Here is a 27,030-nt window from a genome sequence, read left to right as displayed (position 1 = left end):
TAAGCTCCATCCCCTAAATCGTATAGGTAAGATGTCTCCAGTATGTTCTGTCTTATTTCAGACTTCAAAACAGCTTGTCCATCACTTTTGCTATTGTATATACAAGCAGCCTCTACACAGGAAGCGAGAGCAGGGTCTCTAGCGTGAACCTACTGGATGCAGCAATCAGAAAAGTCAGTTTTGACCCTTTAAACCTCCCCATATAGATCTTAGGAGAAGCAAAGGTGTCAATAGATTGACCTTTCAGTCTGCTGCTAAGTACCAGAGAAATTAGTAATTTATTTCATATGCAAATGAGGCATAAAGTGCTATGGGAGTGATATAGAACTTAATAAAGTCTCCGCCTCCCGAGATTGTCCACCGTCCAGCAATGGCCTGCTGGGTAGCTCACAGACTGATTGTGTGACTGAGATCAGTCACCAGGCAAGGAGCTATCAAGCAAACTAAAGAGGCTGATGCTTGGAAAGTGCTCTATATCATCCACAGCACTTAACGCCTCATTTGCATTAAAAGCTAATCTCTTGGGAATGCAGCAACAGCACTGGGCGGCGTCCTGAAGTATGAAATTGAGCGATGGGGGATGGCGTAAAGCAGCAGGAGGAAGGATAACGGACACCAGACAGCCCGCCCCCGTGTACGATTAACAAGATTTGCATAGGAAAAGGTACCACTTTATAAAGTATTTATTTTGGTCTAAAAGAGGGCACAATAACAATAGGAACCTTGCTAGAATGTAGCCCAGGAGCTGCAGAAGGGGAATTTTTTAGGTTTAGTGCAAAATTTCTGCTGACAGGTTCCCTTTAACCCCTTAGAGCTTTTTATTCATTTTTTTTCAAACAAAATAAATATATATATTTCATTCTGTATGGTAATGTGGGGTCAACAAACTAAGAGGCCGGTTCCCCAATAATGGCATAGCGGATGTTCGCGCTAGGTCAGTCTTGCTTGAGCAGAAGGAGCAATATTGAAAAAGAGGCACAAGCCCATACTGAATTAAATGCCTTTTCTGTCTGGGATACACCTCCGTACGCTGCACCAGGAATGCTACTTCAGTCAGGGACTGCAGTAACAGTTCTGATGTACAAAACACCTTTTCCAGACTGCATGTTTCAGCTCCTTAAAGAAATGATTGATATGATTTAGATAAGTACTCATAGAAGATCACTTCAGATGAGTTCAATGGTTTGCTGTTGTGTGCTGTTGCACATTCTTGGATGTTTTTAGCTGTGTGCTTTGGGCCATTATGTTGGAGAACCCATGCGATTCAGACCAAGCTTTATGACACTTGGCAGCATATTTTGCTTCAAAATACCTTGACAGTCTTGAGATTTCATTGTACCCTGCACAGATTAAAGACAACCTTCTGCAGATGACTATAAATGTTTCACAGTTTTGTCTCATCTGTCCAAAGGACATTCTCCAAAAACATTTGTGGCTTATCAATTTGCATTTTGCAAATTTCAGACTCCCTTTTTTAAATGATTTGCTTTCAACAGTGGTTTCTTTCTCAACTGCTTTCCATTAAGTTCACTTTGGTCAAGACAGCAATGGTGTGATCTTACACAGATGTACCTTGACCCTGAAATTCACCTTTAATCTCTTCGGAAGTCGTTCTGGGTTCTATGGTTACCTTTGTATTACCTGTCTCTTCAATATGTCATCAAATTTCCTCTTGCAGTTAAATCCAGGAAGGTTGACTTCAGTCCCATAGACCTTAAACTTCTGAATAATATGTGCAACTGTAGTAACAGGAACATCAAGCTGTTTGTAGATGGTCTTATAGCCTTTACTTTTAACATGTTTAAGTAAAATGTTCTTTCTAATCTCCTGAAACAACTCTCTCCTAAGCTTTCTTTGCTGCCTGTTCATTATGGTATATACCACGATTGCAAACAGCACAGTCACTACTTTTCATTCCTAAACTAGGCAGACTGACTGATTTCAAATTTGTAGACACCTGTGATGCTAATTACAGGACACACCTTAGTTTAACATGTCCATATGGTCAAATTATTATCAATCTTTTCTGGGTATCATCCTTTTTGTCCAGGTAATTTTCATTAGTGATTTTTTTTTGCTTTATTGAACCACAATTCCAAAGCAACATCTGGTTTTCATTAGTTAATATTCTGTAAATTTAGATTTGAAATGGACAAACGTAATTTTCAGTTACTGAAGTGACATTGTGGGTTTTTATTACTTTATCAGAAGGATTTTATCCATGTGTATAATACACATCAGGAATAAAATTGCCCAAAAACATGTATTAATATTTATTAGGTTAAAAAAAAATGACTCTTGCCCCTTAAATCTAATGAGTTTTGGTTTAGGATTTTCATTTTAGTTTGTAGTCTTTGTGCAATCCACCTGTTTATAATTTGTTGTAAGTGGGCACCACAGGCAGCAGAATTCTGAGCAATGTCCCTGTTCGTAAACTTTAATGGGATTAATCGCCATGGTTAAAAGTGCACTATCTTATAGAACATATAGAGAACTTAATCCGGGAAAGTTTAATGCTGAAAATTAATTATCAAAGTAGAAGGAAAAAAAAAAAACAATCATGCAAACAGTCAAGTCATACTAATGGGACACAATAAATACTAATCCCTGTAACAAACAGTATGTACACGTAAGTGCTCCCAAAGCCCGTAATTAATTCATTAGACATAGTTAATTTTGCAGATGGGTTCTTCTGAAATTTTAATTTATTTTGTAATGACAGTTTTTATAAATCTAAAAGTTATATGCAGGCAAGTCAACTCCAAAAGGTAATAAGCAGGCTACTCACTAAGGCAAGGATCACACTGGTGTCCAGAGCGGAGCTTCTCTATGCAAAGATCTGTCCCATGGCACCACAGAGACCTCATTGACTGTAATGGGTTTTTTTCTGTATTTCATTAGAGTGTCCTTAGTGAAAAAAATAGTGCGGGATACTGCTCTTTTCCATTATATGAAAATGATGGAACTTGAGATGAAACCTCGGCAGCTCCGAAGCAAGAATGAACCCAGTCTAAGCAGATGATTATGTTCTGTAAATATATATCTTTATTTTTGGCACTTTAGCTCTTGCTCTGTTCACAAATACTTTGGGAAAATTCCTTGATGTAAAAGGAACTGACTCACATTACAAAAAAAAAGAACACATTGGTTACATCGGAACATTTCTGTGATGTGAAAATGGCCTTTGCATTAGCAAGAAGTTCATGGACTCGAGTTAGCTACAGGGCCACGGCAGAGAAGGAGAATTTCCACTGAGCAATGTATTAAAGGGAACCTTCCTCCTGATACATGCTGTCCGATCCATGAGCAGCATGTGTCAGGCACCGGCTGTATGACTTCAGCCAGGTATGTTTGACTCTGAAATAATGCGCTGGTTCAGAAAAAAACATACTGTAAAAGCCGCTAACCTGGAGTGACATGTCTCTTTAGATACACATGCAGAGATAGACCTCTTTCTCCAGGAGAGTAAGCAAAGATAACCCACTGGGGACCCACCTGTCCAAACTGTCTAATGTGAGGTTAGTCTCCGGTGGCTTTTGAAGTTTCAAGGTCAAACATAGTGGATGAAGTCATAAAGCCAGTGCCCGATACCTGCTGGCGGTCGTTTGGGCATCATGCATCAGCTGTCAGATTCCCTTTATTGTATTTGCTTGTCTCAAATTCCTGCCATAGGGGCTGGGATCTTATCTTTCCCAACCTCTGCACCAGTTACTTCTACTCCACTTGTAGGCCAATCATATAATTGGCCTCATTAAATATTAGACTGACAACTAAACGATTGTTTGGGTTAAGAGGGAGTCTAGAATTGCAAAATTGGATTACAGACTAAAGTTTTCATTATATGCTTAGCAGTAAATTCAGCTGAACAAATTTTTGGCCCATGTGGATAATGTATAGCACATGGACCTAATGTTAGTTGATGTGCCAATTTACATGGGCTATTGTTCACACTCACCCAATGTTAACTAATGTGTTAATTCACGTGGGCTATTTTTCACACTTCAATGCAGGTACATAGTAATCAGCTCCTGCACCCATCCGCTATTTGAATGCGAACATGGAGCCAGTCTTAACAGCTATACTACATGATTTGTCAGATCAGCTCAGTGGAACACATGAACATAACCTAAAACATCATTCTCATCAGAGACCCTAAAATGGATGTGGAATTGTACTGAAAGGGACACCTAATCAAGAAAAAGCATTTCTTAGAAGGAATCTGTCAACAGGTCTGAGAACCAGATTCCAGAGATGTGTCACTTGCTTAGCAGCATGCTAGTATTCAATACAATCAGTGTTTTATCATCAGGAGATTATCACTGCACACCTAGGAGTCTTGTGTCCGGCAGTCCAGATAATCAGTGTACCCCACCCCCACCACTGATTGGCATCTTACTGGCAATGCACAGTGTAGACAGGAATCTGACAACCATGGATTTGATAAAACTGCATCAAGCAGCCCAGTAAGTCATACATCGCTATAATCAAGCTCTCTGCCCTTACATAATGCTGCTCTCGGAGTCCATAGCAAAAAATCCTTTAAATCATTACCTACTGCTGCAGTTACTAACATTTACAGACACCTATAACCTGTGGCTCATTAGGGCAAATAGCTAGAGTAGCATACACTCCGGCATCATTGTGGGATACTGAAATTAAACAAAGCCGCCTCTTTTGTGCTAATCCTCATCCCAGCGTATCCACGCTGAAAGCTGATCTGGACCAAACTTTTCCCTCCAAATCAGAGCTGGCCATATTCAGCTAAAGGGCTATGGCCCTTTCATGTAAATGAGCTTAAGGCCCCGTGCGCACTTGCCGTTTTTTGTCGCGGATTTCCTGCGGTTTTGCTGCATGTTTCGCTGCATGTTTCGCTGCATGTTATGTTCATAACATCTCTGCAGTGATTCACCAGCAAAACCTATGGGAAAAAAAATGCAGTGCGCACTATGCGGATTTTGACAGCTGCATGTTTTGCTGCGGGATTCCCGCAGCAAAAACAATTGCATGTCACTTCTTTTCCGCACGTCGCTGCGGCATTTCACTCCATTGACTGCCATGTAATCGTGAAATCCCGCAGGGAATAACGCAGGTAGCAAATTCTGTGCGGTTCATTGCGCTTTCCTGCGTTATTCCCTCCGGTATTTCACGGTTTACCTGCGGTAATGTTCATCGCTGCCCTGCGGTTTGTAGGGAAGTGATGTCATTATGACAGGAAGAGGAAGTGGAGCAGAGCATAGACACACAGAAATCACAGACACAGACATAGAAAACACACATCACACTCACACACAGACATATAGAATACACATAGAAAGCAAATGGACATATAGAAAAAAAACACGTGGGCTCCGCCGTATTTTTACCGTCCAGCCGAGGTAAGCACAGAGCGGCGGCCCGGTATTCTCAGGCTGGGGATGGCGAGGGCCAGGGTTAATGCCCCACCCTCCCGCAGCCGAGAATATCAGCCCGCAGCTGCCCCGGGACTGTCGCATCCATTATGCGGCAGCACCTGAGTGTCCCCGGCTCTTCCTGTTGCCATGATGTGGTGGCAATCAGGACAATATAAGGAGTTAATGGCGGCGGATCGCCGCCACTAAGTCCGGGCTTGATCATGGCAGCGTCTATGAGACAGCTGACATGATCAACCCGTAAGTAAAGTGAAAAAACACACACACCGAAAAATCCTTTATTTTAAATAAAACACAAAAAAGCCCCTGGTTCACCCCTTTATTAACCCCCCTCGAAACACACAGCTCCGGCGTAATCCTCCTCCTACGATGCTTGCATATTCACTGGAAGCAGTAAACTGTCTAAACATTAGTTGACTGACTCATGAAGAATGGCAATTCGCCTGTTAATCTTGATGAAAAGTCCACTGGAGTCAGAGACTCCAAAACCATTAAAAGGGAATCTGTCATGTGATTTTCTAGTATAATACCAATGTTATCTTTAAATTGGGTTTAAGGAGACCTTTCAGGATCAGTAAGTTTTATTGCTCTATGTTAACCTGTTATCTTGTTGCAAGCTCTGATTATTTACTACATCTTACAGAATTCTACAAACATATGTAAATACAAACTGCTTATGGCCTGCACCTCCCTTCATCTCTCAGTGCTCTGGCATCAGATATAGTAAATCGGAACTGAATTTGCACTGATGCACCCACCCATACTCCCTCCCACCTCTCAACAGTGATAGTAAATGCACTGGGAAGCAGTGAATATGTAAATTGTATTTACATGCACTTGCCTAGTGTGCACTAGACATTGAATTCTATGGGGCTTACAGCAAGATAACAGAAAAAGGTAGAGCAATAAAACTTAGGTAGGCGGCGGCGATCGGCGCACATATCAGCTGTTATCGACAGCTGATATGTGTGCCTGCTAGCCGCGGGTGGAATCGCTTCCACCCGCGGCCATTAACCCCTTACATTTCGCTGCCAAAGTCTTGGCAGCGATATGTATATGGGCGCCGCCATGACAGTGACTTACCCCGCCCCCACCGGAAGTCACGTGACATGATCACGTGACTTTCGGCGGGTGCCATGGTAGCACAGGGTCATGTGATGACGCCTGTAGCTAACATGAGTCACTTCCTCTCAATGCCGGAATACAGCCGGCATTGAAAGTGAAGCAGCAAATCTGCAGTTCTCAGCTCTGTAGCTGAGATCTGCAGATAGTGCAAAGCGATCGGATTGCTGATCGCAATAGCCCCCTAGGGGGACTAGTAAAATAAAAAAAAAAGTAAAAAAAAAAAGTTTTAAAAAATTTAAAAAAAATAAAAACCTAAAAGTTCAAATCACCCCCCTTTCACCCCATTGAAAATTAAAGGGTTAAAAAAATAAAAAATACACACATATTTGGTATCGCCACGTTCAGAAATGCCCGATCTATCAAAATATAAAATCAATGAATCTGATCAGTAAACGGCGTAGCGGCAAAAAAATTCCAAACGCCAAAATTACGTTTTTTGGTCGCCGCAAATTTTGCGCAAAATGCAATAACAGGCGATCAAAATGTAGCATCTGCGCAAAAATGGTACCGTTAAGAACGTCAGGTCGAGACGCAAAAAATAAGCCATCACTGAGCCTCAGATCCTGAAAAATGAGAACGCTACGGGTTTTGGAAAATGGCGCAAAACGTGCGCCACGTTTTTTGGACAAGCTTGTGAATTTTTTTTAACCCCTTAGATACAAGTAAACCTATACATGTTTGGTGTCTACAAACTCGCACCGACCTGAGGCATCATACCCACACATCAGTTTTACCATATAGTGAACACGGTGAATAAAATATCCCAAAAACTATTGTACAATCCCACTTTTTTTGCAATTTTTCCGCACTTGGAATTTTTTTGCCGTTTTCCAGTACACTATATGGTAAAACTTATGGTTTCATTTAAAAGTACAACTCGTCCCGCAAAAAACAAGCCCTCATATGGCGAGATTGATGGAAAAATAAAAAAGTTACGCCTCTCGGAAGAAGGGGAGCAAAAAACAAAAACGCAAAAACGGAAAGTGCCCGGGGGCTGAAGGGGTTAAGAGAAATTTGTAAAACGCCTATGAAATGGTTTCCATCAAATTTCTGGAGTGTACTGTTTGATGAATGGGCACCCAGGTATGTCAGAGAAGTAAGGCAACATGATGCACAACAACAGCCAGCATGTGTAGACAACAAAAAAAATATATAAAATCAACAGTAAAATATAAAAAAAAAAAAAAAGCTCATAACAACATACTACATGGAATAAACCCATCTTCTCTCAAGAAGGGTGGTTGATATTGAGGCAGACAGATCTAGTTTAGCTTTGTACAAACAGTTTACCCTTTTAGACTGGGTTTAAATGATGGAGAGAATGTGGGTCAGCAGGAATTACCAAACGCCTCCGGAGACATCATAAAAGCGGTATTATAAAGAAGACTGCACTACCCTACTAATTTGGTTTGACGTCTGTGTATGAGCAGATTTCTTGCACACACAAAGCAATTTCAGGGTGCTCCTTAAAATGTGCTAGGCAATCTCCTGTCCATGTATGATATTCTATTGTCTGCGCCTAATCAATGGTTTGTAAATGGATTCAGTAGAGGAAATCTGTCAGAGAAAAGACCATCGCAGATGTTTAGTTGGCGCACATGCAGTCCTATACTGTCATTTTCAAGTTCAAGGACATTTTAGTAAAGCACGTGAATGAAGGAAGAAGAAAGCACAGCCTGAATCATTACACGGGGATTATATTTCCAAACTTTTAAGAATTATTGAACCTAAAATATCCCTGTTTAAATTTTTATTTATTGATTTGGAGTTTTTGTTTGTTTTCAGAATGGAGCAAACCATTGTGTATACTATTGTTCTATGGACTCACATATGTAAACTACTTAACAGTCTTATTCACAACCATGAGGGTATCATATATTTTTCTAGGCAAAGATTTTTGGGAGATTTAATAAAAATTTAAAAAAGTCTACTTAGAAAACACAATGGAGGAAAAATGAATTTTGTGTTTCATGATATGAGAGGGGTGTTACCAATATTAACATAAGTACAGTTTGGAATGTTTAGTGCTGTGGTGCACATTTGGTGCTGGCTTTTTGTTTTTTCTTCATTGAATTGGTCGGTGGTTGACCTCCACCTTGCTATGCACCCCAATTTGGGATGTATTCCATCTGTCTGGATTTTGGCGGTTGGTGACTGTTCACATTAAGTCATCAGGCTTTGTCCACAGGCTATTTACTTCATGCAGCATTTGCTTGGACCTGTCCCGCCCACAGCCATGACTCAGTCATGGGTACGGGATTGAAATAGACCAGGTGAGTGCTGCTAAGAGCAGTTCTACTATTCATATGTGAGGCCGTATGGCACATTTTATAAAAATATTTTAGTGTAGGACTGCTTCAAATGAGATTTGCCGTGACGTGGCGAAGCAGCTCAAGAAATTGCAATTTTTTTGCCAAAAATCTCAAAAATTTTTTATAATAAGTACAGTTTGGAATGTTTAGTGCTGTGGTGCACATTTGGTGCTGGCTTTTTGTTTTTTCTTCATTGAATTGGTCGGTGGTTGACCTCCACCTTGCTATGCACCCCAATTTGGGATGTATTCCATCTGTCTGGATTTTGGCGGTTGGTGACTGTTCACATTAAGTCATCAGGCTTTGTCCACAGGCTATTTACTTCATGCAGCATTTGCTTGGACCTGTCCCGCCCACAGCCATGACTCAGTCATGGGTACGGGATTGAAATAGACCAGGTGAGTGCTGCTAAGAGCAGTTCTACTATTCATATGTGAGGCCGTATGGCACATTTTATAAAAATATTTTAGTGTAGGACTGCTTCAAATGAGATTTGCCGTGACGTGGCGAAGCAGCTCAAGAAATTGCAATTTTTTGCCAAAAATCTCAAAATTTTTTTATAATAAGTACAGTTTGGAATGTTTAGTGCTGTGGTGCACATTTGGTGCTGGCTTTTTGTTTTTTCTTCATTGAATTGGTCGGTGGTTGACCTCCACCTTGCTATGCACCCCAATTTGGGATGTATTCCATCTGTCTGGATTTTGGCGGTTGGTGACTGTTCACATTAAGTCATCAGGCTTTGTCCACAGGCTATTTACTTCATGCAGCATTTGCTTGGACCTGTCCCGCCCACAGCCATGACTCAGTCATGGGTACGGGATTGAAATAGACCAGGTGAGTGCTGCTAAGAGCAGTTCTACTATTCATATGTGAGGCCGTATGGCACATTTTATAAAAATATTTTAGTGTAGGACTGCTTCAAATGAGATTTGCCGTGACGTGGCGAAGCAGCTCAAGAAATTGCAATTTTTTGCCAAAAATCTCAAAAAATTTTTATAATAAGTACAGTTTGGAATGTTTAGTGCTGTGGTGCACATTTGGTGCTGGCTTTTTGTTTTTTCTTCATTGAATTGGTCGGTGGTTGACCTCCACCTTGCTATGCACCCCAATTTGGGATGTATTCCATCTGTCTGGATTTTGGCGGTTGGTGACTGTTCACATTAAGTCATCAGGCTTTGTCCACAGGCTATTTACTTCATGCAGCATTTGCTTGGACCTGTCCCGCCCACAGCCATGACTCAGTCATGGGTACGGGATTGAAATAGACCAGGTGAGTGCTGCTAAGAGCAGTTCTACTATTCATATGTGAGGCCGTATGGCACATTTTATAAAAATATTTTAGTGTAGGACTGCTTCAAATGAGATTTGCGGTGACGTGGCGAAGCAGCTCAAGAAATTGCAATTTTTTGCCAAAAATCTCAAAAATTTTTTATAATAAGTACAGTTTGGAATGTTTAGTGCTGTGGTGCACATTTGGTGCTGGCTTTTTGTTTTTTCTTCATTGAATTGGTCGGTGGTTGACCTCCACCTTGCTATGCACCCCAATTTGGGATGTATTCCATCTGTCTGGATTTTGGCGGTTGGTGACTGTTCACATTAAGTCATCAGGCTTTGTCCACAGGCTATTTACTTCATGCAGCATTTGCTTGGACCTGTCCCGCCCACAGCCATGACTCAGTCATGGGTACGGGATTGAAATAGACCAGGTGAGTGCTGCTAAGAGCAGTTCTACTATTCATATGTGAGGCCGTATGGCACATTTTATAAAAATATTTTAGTGTAGGACTGCTTCAAATGAGATTTGCCGTGACGTGGCGAAGCAGCTCAAGAAATTGCAATTTTTTGCCAAAAATCTCAAAAATTTTTTATAATAAGTACAGTTTGGAATGTTTAGTGCTGTGGTGCACATTTGGTGCTGGCTTTTTGTTTTTTCTTCATTGAATTGGTCGGTGGTTGACCTCCACCTTGCTATGCACCCCAATTTGGGATGTATTCCATCTGTCTGGATTTTGGCGGTTGGTGACTGTTCACATTAAGTCATCAGGCTTTGTCCACAGGCTATTTACTTCATGCAGCATTTGCTTGGACCTGTCCCGCCCACAGCCATGACTCAGTCATGGGTACGGGATTGAAATAGACCAGGTGAGTGCTGCTAAGAGCAGTTCTACTATTCATATGTGAGGCCGTATGGCACATTTTATAAAAATATTTTAGTGTAGGACTGCTTCAAATGAGATTTGCCGTGACGTGGCGAAGCAGCTCAAGAAATTGCAATTTTTTGCCAAAAATCTCAAAAAATTTTTATAATAAGTACAGTTTGGAATGTTTAGTGCTGTGGTGCACATTTGGTGCTGGCTTTTTGTTTTTTCTTCATTGTACAGATAGCCAGTGCTTTATTTTAGTTTTTACATATATTCTACCAGGTTCCCTCGTACCGCTAAAACAGGTCTATCAAGGCAGAGACTCCAGAGCTCTGAAGATGTCCATCTGTATCTGGCACCAAAGCATTAGGGGGCTGAATCACAATTCTTTGAGGGGACTCAGGTGAAACCCATGAATGATGCATTGCAGAAAAGAGCTGAACAGAGCCTTAGATAACAGACCATAAGACATGATTTGGGATCTAGGCTATTGGCATCCCTGGCCACCCCCAAAAAAAAAAAGAAATGGGAACAGGGGGTCTGTTTTTAGTTGTCTATCAAACAGAAGGGGTTATGAATAGTGCATCTTTAATGCACTTTGGAAAGGGGGCTGTGAAATACCGTGTTTTTTTATTTATTTATTTTTTTTCCAATAAGCCCTACCCCGAAAATAAGCCCTGGTCGCGGATCAATAATGAAGTGTCCATGCAGCTAAAAAAAGTTAAAGAATACTGCAGGACACTTCATTATAGAAAGCAGACACCCCCAAAAGAAAGAAGACAGAAGACCCCACAATCATACTCACCAGACGCCGAACAAGAGTACCTGCAGTAGAATGCACACCCACACACATCAAATCTCACACCCATACACATTAGACCACACACCCATCAAACACCCACATCAGACTGCATACCCACACACATCAGATTGCGGACAAAATCAGATTACACACACACAAACATCACATCGAATACACATCAGATCAGACACACAATCACACATGCAATTCACACGCTCACTCACCCCATCAGGCAATACAGATTTCTTCTGGCCGGCAGAGAATCCTAGTATGCAGTGCAGTGGAACGCATAGAGTACCTGCGGTGGAACACATCAATACGTTCCACCACTGAGTCCTCCATGCACTCCACCGCAGGTCATTGCGCTCCACTGCACTGCGTCCCAGGTTCCTCTGCTGGCCAGAAAAAATCCGTATCGCCGGATGTGGTTGAGTGTGTGTGTGCAATCTGATTGTGATTGTGTGGGTGACCTGATGTGTGTGTATGAATGTGTGATCTGATGTATCTGAATATGTCGGCCAGAAGCAGGGGAAGACCGCGTGCAGCATACCTGCTGGGAGAGCCCGCTGAAGATCGAAGGAGGACCTGGGAGCCATGCAGACACCCGGGGTCTGGTAAGCATGATTCTCCTAGGAAGGGGGATCTGCTTTTTTGGGAGGGGTTAAACTAACCTTCAATTGTGTTTCCCCAAGAGTAAGACCTACCCGAAAAATAAGCCCTAGCGCTTTTTTCGAGGCAAAAAAAAAATGTAGGACAGTGTCTTATTTTTTAAAAAAACTTGGTTGTGCTAATTTGGGGTATTATGTTTTCAAATTGGGAAACCCCTTTAACTGCAATCACAAGCAAATTTTATCTACAGATAACAATAATGGAAATAACCGCACAAACCTCATCTAAGTCTTTAATGAAGACTGGTTTCTCTTCCATACCAATAGGCATTGGTTCAGTGACTGGAATCTTAACTTCTTCATACATTTTGTTGTTTTCTCTTTGAATACCTTCCGGCAGAAGCAGCTAAAAGATAGTAAATTTATTCTATTAGTCAACGAGATATTTAATGCTTGGAGTCAGAAAAAAAATGATACAGGAGCTAGAAACATACCTTTGCTCCACCAACAAACGCAGAGGTCTTCATGGCTTCGGCATATGAGTCATAAACATGTGGAAACACAAATCTTTCACCATAGTCCCTTTCTCTACCCAAAATGGGCACAATTCGGGCATTGGAGAGGGCATGTTCCCTGTAATAAAAAAAAAGACCAGTAATAAAGAAATTGTGATCAAGACTAAATATTGCTTGGTCTCGAACAATGAAAGAACGAATACATAAAAAAAGGAATCGATACATATATAAAAGAATAAAACTACATGGAAACACTAGAAAATAACAAGCCTTTAGAAAAAAAGGAACATTTTTCAGCACCTGCAAACCATGTATGTTACTATGGCCTTGTAATAAGTGGATTTTTTTTGCACCAAGATACAATTTTGCTCAAAGGAGAATACATCTGAAAAAGGCAGAAAAGACCAACAAGATGCATGACTATTATGTGGCCATTTTTAGCTGCTTGACAAACTCCAGGATATTCAGAGATTCACAAGGAGACATAAAGCTGGTGAATGATATTAAGGCAGAAGTAGATTTTTGCATAGTGCTCCCTAGAACGAAGTCTCTGGAGTGACCCTAACAAGATCAAGCGCGGGGAAGAGGTGGAAGTTTATGCAGCAGTCTGGTGTCAGTGTCACAGTCAATTTAGCAATTCACCTGCTTTAAGACAAAGAGGTCAGCACGCGCGTCTGAAGACGCTCTCCCAATACCAATTGCTGCAAATTATAGGCATAATTTGTAGGCATCGGCAACTCAATAACCGCAGGAGACGTTCTTATTTACAGTGCTGTTGTCCCCACTCTGTGCCACATAACAATGTAGAGATCACACGTTTTATGGGCTCAATATTTAAAAAGCCAACAAGGCTAGGTTGTTTTTTTTTTCCCTACACTGCAGCAATGCAACGCCTTATTTGCTTTCCCTTTTTTCCCTATATTTCAAGATGACAACATAGAAAATAGCAACCATTAATCTCCAGAGGAAAAACAGATAGTTTCAATGCATTTAGTACAGACTTCATAAATCTTAAACTAGTGGTGTGTACAGAGCACCTAAGGAAGATAGCTTACCTCCTTAATCTGCATTTCTAAACCGCGTGAAAGCGACCAAGCAGATTCTAATTAAGCAGATCACTGCTTCCTTATCCTAGAAAATTAGGTTTTCATAGAGAAAAAAAAAATATTCTATACTTGTGCTAAGACGTGACCTGAAGTTGAAATCGAATAATCTCCAAAAGCTGAACTTAAAGAAAATAAATGATTAGGATACATTAAAGTACCAATTACAGCTGAAACATTTTTCAGCTTTTGGCATTTATTACCTTTGCATCCGCAGTTCCTTCGGATCAAAGCCTATTAGTCCTTCACCAGAAATCTCTCCTTCCTCGCCTACTCGTTTTTCTCGCCTGGCATGGCGTTTTTCTTCTCGACGATATTGCTTCATGAGCTGCTTTTCCTGTTCGGACTGAACAGTGACCTGACAGCCATAGTTGGGTTTTCCCCCGTCAGTAGCGTTTTTTTTACGGTAGTCTAACAAACAAAAATATACACAGATTAAACTATGTACAATAATATAAAATAATACAGACTAAACTGTAATTTTTCAGTAATTTGGTTTCTGAACAAGCTTTTAAAAACCAAAAAAAAACTAAATAAAAATAAACAAAACGACACTGTAAATTTTAGGTAGTCTGGTTTCTGAAAAATCTTCCAAAAAACAAAAACAAGCAAATATAAACAATTTGATACTGTATTTTTTAGGTAATCAATACAAGATTCATGAGCCATCATGGATTAGAAAAGGTCAGGAGCCATCTAGGTTGAGGTAGGTGCCTACAAAAAAAAAAAATCACATCTGCTGGAATGCTCCGAGGAGCGACAACTCAACAACATATATGGCAGACAACCACCAGAAGAATAGTAAGATAAAAAAAATTACTATGTTTATTATCAATAAATTAAAAAACATTACATATAATGTACAAAAAAAGAGGTCAGCAATATAAAGAGGCAATATAGACCCCAGGTGGAGAAAATTCAAAGAGGGAAAAAAGGCAGCACAAATATATACAGTAGCTCATATTAACCTGGTCACTGATGTTAACCCAGCTTCAAATAATAGAGTGACGTACTCACACTGGGATGCATCACTAATAACAATGCATATGTGACTAAGGTATCAGGAAAATGAACAGTGCATAATTATAATAGAAATGGAATAAGTTCCATAATACTTATCTGCCTGAGAATAGAGTGCATAATGCACTACTCACCCATCTGAATATACTCCACACAAACTGACGCGTGTTTCGCTAAGATGCTTTCTCAAGGGGAGGTCATCTTTAGGCTAGGTTCACATTTCCGTTAAAATGTATCAGTCACAATCCGCGGCTATGGTAAACAACGAAATCCATTTAGCGGATTCCGTTGTGTCCCATAGACTTGAATTAGTGGCGGATTGCGACTGATGACCTTGCGTTGCATCCGCTGCTTCGCGGTCAGTCGTTTTTGGACTGACCACCGCCGGGCGGGAGAAACGCAGAATGTAACATTTTTCGGGTCGTCAAAATTAACGCACCGTGCAGGAATCCGTCGCCATCCGTCACGCTTGTAATGTATGTCTATGGTGCTGGATTCGGTCGTAATCCGTCTTACGACGGAATCCAGCGCTGGATTCCGTCATGCTCTACTGAGCATGCCCAGCATGTTTGGCACACACACTGGGCTGTCCCAAACACAAACGGATCATGACTGATAGGTCAAAAAAACACAGCACAGCAGATGTAACGGATGCGACGGATCAGTTTTTTCACAGGATTCCTGTGAAAGGAATCCTGTGAAAAACACATCTGTTGCGTCAGTTGACATCTAAAAAAAACGACTGATCCGTTGCTGACTGATTTAAAACAACAGAAAAGTGAACCTAGCCTTAGCATGACATATGGAATACCAAATGGATTTTACCCACCCAACTTTTTTGCATGAGAATCTGTCCAACTTTTAATATGCATGTATGAGCGAACCTTTACAGGGCCTATGTCACCCCAAAAACTCAATTTACACCATTTAAACATTCATATAGGGGACCTAGCCCTTATACAGTCAGGGCCAGAAATATTTGGACAGTGACACAAGTTTTGTTATTTTAGCTGTTTACAAAAACATGTTCAGAAATACAATTATATATATAATATGGGCTGAAAGTGCACACTCCCAGCTACAATATGAGAGTTTTCACATCCGAATCGGAGAAAGGGTTTAGGAATCATAGCTCTGTAATGCATAGCCTCCTCTTTTTCAAGGGACCAAAAGTAATTGGACAAGGGACTCTAAGGGCTGCAATTAACTCTGAAGGAGTCTCCCTTGTTAACCTGTAATCAATGAAGTAGTTAAAAGGTCTGGGGTTGATTACAGGTGTGTGGTTTTGCATTTGGAAGCTGTTGCTGTTACCAGACAACATGCGTTCTAAGGAACTCTCAATTGAGGTGAAGCAGAACATCCTGAGGCTGAAAAAAAAGAAAAAATCCATCAGAGAGATAGCAGACATGCTTGGAGTAGCAAAATCAACAGTCGGGTACATTCTGAGAAAAAAGGAATTGACTGGTGAGCTTGGGAACTCAAAAAGGCCTGGGCGTCCACGGATGACAACAGTGGTGGATGATCGCCGCATACTTTCTTTGGTGAAGAAGAACCCGTTCACAACATCAACTGAAGTCCAGAACACTCTCAGTGAAGTAGGTGTATCTGTCTCTAAGTCAACAGTAAAGAGAAGACTCCATGAAAGTAAATACAAAGGGTTCACATCTAGATGCAAACCATTCATCAATTCCAAAAATAGACAGGCTAGAGTTAAATTTGCTGAAAAACACCTCATGAAGCCAGCTCAGTTCTGGAAAAGTATTCTATGGACAGATGAGACAAAGATCAACCTGTACCAGAATGATGGAAAGAAAAAAGTTTGGAGAAGAAAGGGAACGGCACATGATCCAAGGCACACCACATCCTCTGTAAAACATGGTGGAGGCAACGTGATGGCATGGGCATGCATGGCTTTCAATGGCACTGGGTCACTTGTGTTTATTGATGACATAACAGCAAACAAGAGTAGCCGGATGAATTCTGAAGTGTACAGGGATATACTTTCAGCCCAGATTCAGTCAAATGCCACAAAGTTGATCGGACGGCGCTTCATAGTACAGATGGACAATGACCCCAAGCATACAGCCAAAGCTACCCAGGAGTTCATGAGTGCAAAAAAGTGGAACATTCTGCAATGGCCAAGTCAATCTCCAGATCTTAACCCAATTGAGCATGCATTTCACTTGCTCAAATCCAGACTTAAGACGGAAAGACCCACAAACAAGCAAGACCTGAAGGCTGTGGCTGTAAAGGCCTGGCAAAGCATTAAGAAGGAGGAAACCCAGCGTTTGGTGATGTCCATGGGTTCCAAACTTAAGGCAGTGATTGCCTCCAAAGGATTCGCAACAAAATATTGAAAATAAAAATATTTTGTTTGGGTTTGGTTTATTTGTCCAATTACTTTTGACCTCCTAAAATGTGGAGTGTTTGTAAAGAAATGTGTACAATTCCTACAATTTCTATCAGATATTTTTGTTCAAACCTTCAAATTAAACGTTACAATCTGCACTTGAATTCTGTTGTAGAGATTTCATTTCAAATCCAATGTGGTGGCATGCAGAGCCCAACTCGCGAAAATTGTGTCACTGTCCAAATATTTCTGGCCCTAACTATAAATATCCTACTTGTAGCGTAGATTTTATTTATTGTGTTTTACTTTTACATAAAAAAGGTTTTATTAGATATAGTTGATTCAGTGCACATTTGTCATGGCCAAGGGCTCAGGCCACTGTCCCGCCCCTTCCATTACAATCCTTCAACCCTTCCCCCCGGTTAATTGACATCAATCGCTTTGGACACATTGATACTGCAAAGTGTCATTGTGTCCATGTGAGTATCCCACCCCCATCTCTCCTGTCTGCTGCGGACACTTTCTGCGCACAGGATGACACATTAGCAGGCAGGTCATGCTAAAAAAAGGGAGAGTGTACTACTGGGTGTTCTGAGGTATTGCAATACAAACTCCACTAGATGGCAGCAGAGTGGAGAAAGAGCAGAATAAACCTGTCCAGGAGTAGTACAGTAAAGTTACCACAAAGTGGCAATAGAATAGTCAGAAAAGCCTGGATGCTAACTACAGGTCAAACAAGGTACAGAGGAGCAATCAAACATGTAGTCAGAAACAAGTAACGGGATCAAGAGCCTGTCAGCAACGGAGGTGTCAGAGGGGAGATACAGAGTCAGGTCGGGCCAAAACGTAAAGGTGGTGTCACACATAGCGACGACAACGACGTCGCTGCTAAGTCACCATTTTCTGTGACGCAGCAGCGAAGTCCCGTCGCTGTGTGTGACATCAAGCAACGACCCGGCCCCTGCTGTGAGGTCGCCGCTCGTTGCTGAATGTCCTGCTTCATTTTTTGGACGATGCTCTCCCGCTGTGAAGCACACATCGCTGTGTGTGACAGCGAGAGAGCGACAAACTGAAGCGAGCAGGGAGCCGGCGTCTGGCAGCCTGCGGTAAGCTGTAACAACGGTAAACATCAGATAACCAAGAAGCCCCGATATTTACCTTAGTTACTAGCGTCCGCCGCTCTCACGCTGCCAGTGCCGGCTCCCTTCTCCTTGCACACGTAGCTGGAGTACACATCGAGTAATTAACCCGATGTGTACTCTGGCTAGGAGTGCAGAGAGCCAGCGCTAAGCGGTGTGCTCTCACGCTGCCAGTGCCGGCTCCCTGTTCCCTGCACACGTAGCTGGAGTACACATCGGGTAATTAACCCGATATGTACTCTGGCTAGGAGTGCAGGGAACAAGGAGCCGGCACTGGCAGCGTGAGAGCGGTGAACGCTAGTTACTAAGGTAAATTTCGGGTAACCAAGAGAAGTGCTTTCCTTGGTTACCCGATATTTACCTTAGTTACGCTTCCACGCGTCGCTGCTGGCTGGGGGCTGGTCACTGGTCAGATCTGCCTGTTTGACAGCTCACCAGCGACCATGTAACGACGCAGCAGCGATCCTGATAAGGTCAGATCGCTGGCTATGTGTGACACCACCTTAAGGGTACCTTCACACTTTAGCGATGCAGCAGCGATCCGACCAGCAATCTGACCTGGTCAGGATCGCTGCTGCATCGCTACATGGTCGCTGGTGAGCTGTCAAACAGGCAGATCTCACCAGCGACCAGTGACCAGCCCCCAGCCAGCAGCGACGTGCAAGCGACGCTGCGCTTGCACGGAGCCGGCGTCTGGAAGCTGCGGACACTGGTAACTAAGGTAAACATCAGGTATGGTTACCCGATGTTTACCTTAGTTACCAGCTCACACCGCTTAACTTAGCGTGTGCAGGGAGCAGGAGCCGGCACTGGCAGCGTGAGAGCTGCAGAGGCTGGTAACAAAGGTAAATATCGGGTAACCACCTTGGTTACCCGATGTTTACCTTGGTTACAGCTTACCGCAGGCTGTCAGATGCCGACTCCTGCTCCCTGCACATTCAGGATTGTTGCTCTCTCGCTGTCACACACAGCGATGTGTGCTTATCAGCGGGAGAGCAACAATAAAAAAACGAACCAGGGCTGTGTGTAACGAGCAGCGATCTCACAGCAGGGGCCAGATCGCTGCTCAGTGTCACACACAGGGAGATCGCTAAAGAGGTCACAAAAAACGTGACTCAGCAGCGATCTCAGTAGCGATCTCGCTGTGTGTGAAGTACCCCTAAGTCAAACCGGGAAGTCAATGTACACAAGACAAGGAGATAAGATAGCAGGTAAGAGCTGGGAGGAGGTAAAAAGACACAGGTAGGGGATCAGAGGAATGCGGTAGGACAGATCAGGAACTCACCAGAGCCAGCTATATACACCAAAGGCAGAATATAACTGGCAAGGTACAAAGGGAGGAGTGGCCAGATATAGCGTCCCGGGAACAGGAATGAGGCAGAGGGAAGTTAACTCTTGACATGATAAGGCCAGGGCTGTAACACTGCCAAAGCAGATACCGACCTGGATCATGACAGAGAGGATTTCAAGCACACACTGACACTGTGTGAGAACACGCTCCACTCCTGCAGTAGCCGCCTGCTACTGTGCATTCCTTAGTGAAGCTAGCAGCCGCTGTAAATAGGAGACTGTGAGGAGAACGCACCTGTGCACATATGCAAATACATATTCTTAAATATTTTTTGGACACTTTTTCTTAAAAATGTCATCAAACCATCTAGTTTTCATTTTGGAAATGTATTAAAAATGTAAATTTCAAAATTTCTACCAAACCATTATTAATTAGTCATATGTGCATAGACCGCCATTCGTCATGTATTCCTGCCGAGAAAAAGAGAAAGCAATAAATGAAGCATATAGCAGAAGATGAAAATAACAACGGGTAATACACTCACTCATGAATGCGTGGAGAAAAGAAATACACAATTAGATCAGTGAAAATAAGCTTTGCTAGGTTGGAGAGCAATGAGACTTAAGAGGTAGCGAGAAGGTGCAACATTAGAGGGTGGTGTACAGAAATGGGGATAAAGGACACAAGCGCAGCCTCATACAACAGCTTTTTACTAAGAAGAAAACCAGGAGCAGCAGAATAAGGAGAGACATAATATAGTTCACGGACAAGCAGAAGTCAAGGAGTAGAGTCAAAGGAGAACAAATATGAGCGCAAGAGATAAAAGTGTTGTTCCCATTTGCAGGTCAGCGTGGCATAACCTTCTCCAGCTCTGGCATCAATTACGGTAAATTGTAGAAATTCTTATTGATAATTACAGACTGTACAGGGCTAGCCTTGGAAATACATTTAGAGGCAATACAAACAATTCACCTCTCTTTAGCAATGTGAATAAAGGGCTAGAGATGTGAAAGAAACATGACAAGAACTAGAGAGGCCAAGAACAAAATAAAATAAGATAGATTGAAAGGATGAGGAAAGGTGAGTCAGAAGAATGGCAGAAGGAAGAAGAGAATGTACGATCAAATTAGTGCAAAGGAGGTAGTGAATCTCTGCCTGAAGGGTAAAACTGAAAGACGACAGCTTTATTAAGACAAAGGATAACTGACGGCAATAGGTAGAAAGGCATCCTAATGGGAAATCAAGAGGACATGATATACTGTAGCCCTGATAGCTTCAGATTGATTGTTGACACGAGTTGGCAGAAGGAAACAGGTTTCCTTAACTGTAATCCAAATGCAAAGCAGCCTTCATCCATTACAATGCAGCGGTTGCAGAAAGGCATACAAAGCACATCTGATTGATCATCTGGCCACACTAAAACTAAGTTAACTTTAGGTAGCCTCTAGAAATTCTTCTTTACCAAATACAAAGGCTGAAATCCATGTAGCAGAAATATTTTTGACATTGTACGGTCTGTAAGATCAACCTTTGTTGAATGTATTCTTATAAAGTTTCTTTCAGAGCAATTCCTTCCTGTCTATCCATACACACTATATGGACAAAACTACTGGGACACCTACACACTGCACCTACAGAAGCTTTTCTCATTTTAAACACTGGCATTAATAAGGAGTTGGTCCCCTTTTAGAAGCTATAACAGCTTCCCCTGTTCAAGGAATGATTTCCACAAGATAGTGTCTGAATTTCATCCAAACCAATACTTGTGAGGTCAGACACTGACAAGACGAGAGGAACGGACTCCCTATCTTTTAGTTCATCTTAAAGGTGTTTGACGGGGTTGAGGTCAGAGCTCTGTGCAGATCAGGCACTAGAGAATAGTAATGCTAGAACAGAAAAGGCCTTCTCCCAATTGCTCCCATAAAGTTGGAAACCTATAATTATCCAAAAAGAGGGTATGTCACTGAATGCTTTTCTAGCCACTGCGATTTCCGTGACGTCCCGAAAAATGAGTGGGCTCAACCTGAAAAGAGTTTTCACACACGTAAACATAAGGAGATTTTATTTCCTTTTCCTGCAGCTCTCCTAGTTGTTATCTGGTACTCATCTCCCTTGGTGGATCCTCTGTTGTCCAGACTATCAAGGACCACAATCCTTCCACTCTCTGATGCAGCATGTCTAACGTACCCAATAGATTGACAAATTAAATCCTTGACCAAGTTACCAAATGAAGCTGTTCATTTGGCCATTAGTCCAGACTTTGCTGCTACCTGGGTCTCCAAGGCAGTCCTAACCTGAGCAAAGCACCTAGGTCAAGGTATCATATTCAGGTCTCTTCCATCTGAGCTGGCATATTTTGTATATCAGATTGCCCATGTGGGTAAGTACCTCTGTTCCGCTTCTTTTGAAGCAGCTAGCTGCTCAGCACAAGCTTTGAGCAATATGGTAGCTATCTGTCATATCATGCGGCTCAAAGCATAAAAAGCGGATAACACATCCAAGCAGTCTCTTGCAAACATTCTGTTTTGCGGCTCTCATTTGTTTCAGGGAGAAGCTAGTCAAGATCATTTCAGATGCCACAGATGAGAAAAGAATACCCTGCTTCCACAGAAAAGACTTCCTCAATTGTCATTCATCCGAAAACCTCATCAGTTTTGCTTTTTCTGTCAGTTCCCACATAAGCACCAGGAGAGACCTACCGTACCTCAAGAAAAGAAGAGACCATCAATCTAGCCAACTGCTCACTGGTGTCCACACAACTGCCACGCCAGTTCTTTATGGACCAAAAACAACTCTTCAGGTAAACAGCAGTATCGTCCTGTTACGGGACAAGTGACTACCCGTAGTCAACAACGACTAGCTCAGGGAAATTGCCTCTTCTGGTTTTAAGATGAAAATTCTCATCCTCAAAATCAATTTTCTTAATCCTAACCTCCAAGGACGCCCTTCTTGGCTCAGATGCTTTGTCCAAGCCATTTCCTCTTCTCTCCTGTCAGGAGTTATTGTTCCGGTTCCTAGACAGGGGCGGTTCAAAGTTTTTTCTCATACCCAAAAAGGACAGTTCAGTTTGTCCCTTGTTTGTCCCTTTCTGGACTTAAGTCTGCTAAACAAGTGGGTGTGTCTTCGCTTATTCTGCATGGAGTCCATTCGCTAAGTTGTTGCCTGCATGAAACATAGAGAATTTCTTTCTTCAGTGTACATTCAGGATGCCTACCTCCACATCCCTATTTTTCCAGCACAGCAGAAGTTTATCTGTTTAGCTGTCAATCAGTTCTACATTCAGTTTATGTCCCTCCTTTTCAGGTTGGCCACTGCTCCATGGGTGTTCATAAATATCATGGCTTACATCATGGCTCTTCTGCGTGTCAGAGGAATTGTTTTCAATGCCTGCCTGGACAACATCCTTTTCAAGGCTCCCTCTTAATACGAGAGCTAATAGAGTCTACAGATCATGCTATCTGGCTATGGAAAGAAGGTCAATCAAAGTCATCTCTGATCCCGACACAGCACATCATCTGCCTGGGAATGTTGTTCAACAAAATCCAAGGGAATGTTGTTCAACAAAGTCCAAAGGAAAGTTTTCCTCCCAGAAAACAAGGTGTCGACCTTGTCAACCTCCATCGCCCTTCTCCTTTTTCACTCTACTTCTGCATGAGTGTCTTAAACAAGATGTTTATGGCCATCGAGGTGATCCTATTTGTTCAGTTCCACTACAGGCCTCTGCAGCAGGCTCTGATTTGCCATTTGGACAAGCCCTCTCTCTGAATCGCCCAATCCTTCCTGAGTCAGTCTCTGATAAGATGGGGTGGGACTCTTCCCTCATTCTTCTCGGTCATTCCTTCCTTCCTGTTCACTGGCAGATTGTGACAACGAACAATAGCCTTACTGGATGTGGAGCAGTCTTCTGGAAGATGACGTTGCAGGCTCGGTGGAAGAGTCACAAAGTCCTTCCTCTGATCAACATTCTGGAACTCAGAGTAATTAGTCTTACATTATTACATTTGCAGGACCAGCTGACAGATTGCCCTATTCAGATCCAGGCTGAGAAAGCAACCACCATGGTTCCCATCAACTATCAAGGTGGGACTGAGTCGACAAACAATGGAAGAGGTCTCACAGATTCCCACCTGGCCAGAATGAAGACCTCCAGCACTCATAGTTATCCACATCAACATTTAGGCTGCAAACTTCTTAAATTATGAAGGATTAACTGCGATAGAGTATTCCTCTGCATCAATGTAAACCAGACAATGTGTACTACACATATCTGTGTGATTGGCACCCTATACAAGCCTTGTGTGTGTTTGTTTTTTTTATACCAAGCAAACACCCCCTCAATGGATGATAGGCATATGAGTGGTAGTTTCACCAGTATTTGCATGTGTACTGCCATCACCATTATCATTGGGTGGGCTGTATCCTACAGTGCATTTCATATTGTATCTTGGTGTTGGTAAACGACTGCTTTTTTTTCTGCATGTTTTTTTTTTATTTTACGTCCTTTTGCTGCATTTTGCTTATAATACAACAAATCTAGAGTAACATTTCTTAAATAATCTTCTTAGTTATTCCTAATAAAAAATTGTAAATAAATTGGATGTTACCATTTGGTAAGTGTGTCCATGCAGTCTCACATTGTCCAATCAGTGCATATTTAAGGACACAACATGGGGAATGGTAACCCCCAATTTCAATTTAATCATACATTTCCATGAGAAACAATAGCGTAAAAGCAATGTGCAGATGTATGAGAAAATACGACAGGATGACAGATATTTACCAAAAAACAAATTCAAATAGTTCACAATGCGTTTTTGGCATACCAGAATGTTATAGATTTTTGTGTGGGTTTTTTGCTGCATGTTTTCTAATGCATGTTAAGAAGAAGCATTAATTCTTAGGGTACTGTCACACATTAGCGATGCTCCAGCGATCTGACTTGGTCAGGATCGCTGGTGCGTCGCTACATGGACGCTGGTGAGCTGTCAATCAGGCAGATCTCACCAGCGACCAGTGACCAGCCCTCAGTCAGCAGCGACGAGTGGGAGCGATGCTGCGCTTGGTAACTAAGGTAAATATCGGGTAACCAAGCACTTGGTTACCCGATATTTACCTTGGTTACCAGTACACACCGCTTAGCGCTGGCTCCCTGCACTCCTAGCCAGAGTACACATCGGGTTAATAAGCAAACCGCTTTGCTTATTTCCCCGATGTGTACTCTGGCTACGTGTGCAGGAGCCGGCACTGGCAGCCTGAGAGCGGCGGACGCTAGTAACCAAGGTAAATATTGGGTAACCAAGCAAAGCAATTCGCTTGGTTACCTGATATTTACCATGGTTACAGCTTACCACAGGCTGTCAGACGCCGGTTCCCGGTTCCCTGCACATTCAGATTGCCCGGTTCCCTGCACATTCAGATTGTTGCTCTCTCGCTGTCAAACACAGCGATGTGTGCTTCACAGCGGGAGAGCAACGTCAAAAAAATGAACCAGCGCTGTGTGTAACGATCTCACAGCAGGGGCCAGATCGCTGCTCAGTGTCACACACAGCGAGATCGCTAATGAGGTCACTGGTGCGTCACAAAAACCATGACTCAGCAGCGATCTAGCTATCTCGCTATGTGAGAAGTACCCCTTAGACCCCTTATCAGCATGGAAATTGTAGAAAAGTACAAATTTTTTCCAAAGCTCTTATTACAGATTTTCATAAGTTTTTGGGCTAGATTTAATTACAACCATTTTGTAATTAAAAATATAAAAAAGTACAATGAACAACAGTTTTAAAAATCATGTAAAAAGTGTCAAAATCAGAAGTTTTTGCAAAAAAAGTATATAAAAACACATCAAAATCCAGAAGGAAAAACGGTGTCAAAAACATAAAAACAGTGTCAAAATCAGCAATTTCTTGCAAAAAAAAAGCAGTGTCAAAATCTATTTCTTGCAAAATAAAAAACACATAAAACACAAGGTATATTAGAAGCATTTTTTATGCAGGACATGGCAATTATTTTTCTTTGCATATCTTACTTACCCTGAAAATTATATTGCTTATCATTTTGCCAATTAACAGATTTGGCCACAATTTTTTGCCTTTGTTGTAGGAGAACTTCTATCACCGTAAATCCTTCAGGCCCAAGTAGTTCGAAGAGCTGCAAAACAAGGTGATATGTTTTAACAGGCATTATTTTAAAATAATAAAAATCATGTTAAATAGTTTTAACAATAAAAAAATATTGCAGTGATATGCTACTGTAGGACAAAGCTAGTAATTTAAGGAGGACTTGTTATCTGGTCAAAAGTGGCCAGAGTTTGTTCTTAATTTATATCTGCTTCTCAACAATGACCTTTACACACGCTGATTAGATGCTTCCATACAAAAATACAAGACCTGAGTCACTCTATTGCTGCATGTGGATTTCCTTAATGGGAAACTGACAGCTGATACTTGCTGCTTAAACCGTGGCCAGCACGTTTCAGCCACTGGCCGTATTCTCCCAGCCAGGTATGTCTGACTCTGAAACGCTGCGGAATTTAAAAGGATAATCTATCTTCCCCGCCCACTGACAGTGACTGACAGGTCTCTGAATACGTGCATGTATAGCATCAGGTGGCTAGTGTGAAAATTGCAAGATTTCTATTTTCTATTGTTAATAAATACAGTGGAACCTCGGTTTACGAGTAACTTTGTGTGTGAGTATTTCGCTATACGAGCAAAACTTGCTGTAAATTTGTAACTACGTTTACGAGCAATCTCTGCTGTATGATCAAATACTCACCGCACACACTTCCGGTTCCGTACTTTCACCGCGCTCTGACCAGCTCTTGCAGTCCGCACAAACACACATATTATGCTCACCTTACCTTCCGTTTCCTCGCCGGCCTCCTGGTCCTTGTAGTCCACCGGTACAGAATGTGTATCGGGTAACCATCGTGACGATGGAGGAACTTCCGCTGTCAGCCGCTTCTCAAAGGCAGCATGCTGACCAATCAGAGGCAAGCGGCTCCTGCCTTTTACGTCAGCGCGCTAGCAGTGGGAGCTCCGGCATCAGTCACGATGGTTACCCGATACACATCCTGTACCGGTGGACTACAAAAACAAGGAGGCCGGCGAGGGAACGGAAGGTAAGGTGAGCATAATATGTGTGTGTGCGTGCGTGTTTGTGCATGTGTGGAATGGCAAAATAGGGGACATTGAACAAGTTGTGGAACGAATTGTCT

General features: G+C 42.1%; 1 protein-coding gene across 2 annotated transcripts in view; it reads right to left on the bottom strand.

Moving 5' to 3' along the window:
- Positions 1–27,030, bottom strand: part of ASCC3 (activating signal cointegrator 1 complex subunit 3) — an 812,216-nt gene that overhangs the window by 677,795 nt on the left and 107,391 nt on the right. For both annotated transcript variants that reach the window (XM_075340095.1, XM_075340096.1), the window contains exons 5-8: positions 25,844–25,961; positions 14,218–14,425; positions 12,891–13,029; positions 12,677–12,802 (exon numbers count right to left, since the gene is read on the bottom strand). In XM_075340095.1, the coding sequence (XP_075196210.1) occupies positions 12,677–12,802; positions 12,891–13,029; positions 14,218–14,425; positions 25,844–25,961 (591 nt within the window). The remainder of the gene's footprint in view (positions 1–12,676; positions 12,803–12,890; positions 13,030–14,217; positions 14,426–25,843; positions 25,962–27,030) is intronic.

The sequence above is a fragment of the Anomaloglossus baeobatrachus genome, chromosome 3 (assembly GCF_048569485.1).
Source record: "Anomaloglossus baeobatrachus isolate aAnoBae1 chromosome 3, aAnoBae1.hap1, whole genome shotgun sequence".
Classification (NCBI taxonomy): domain Eukaryota; kingdom Metazoa; phylum Chordata; class Amphibia; order Anura; family Aromobatidae; genus Anomaloglossus; species Anomaloglossus baeobatrachus.
The sequence above is the reverse complement of the archived record's forward strand: the minus strand, read 5'-3'. Positions and strand labels throughout refer to the sequence as shown.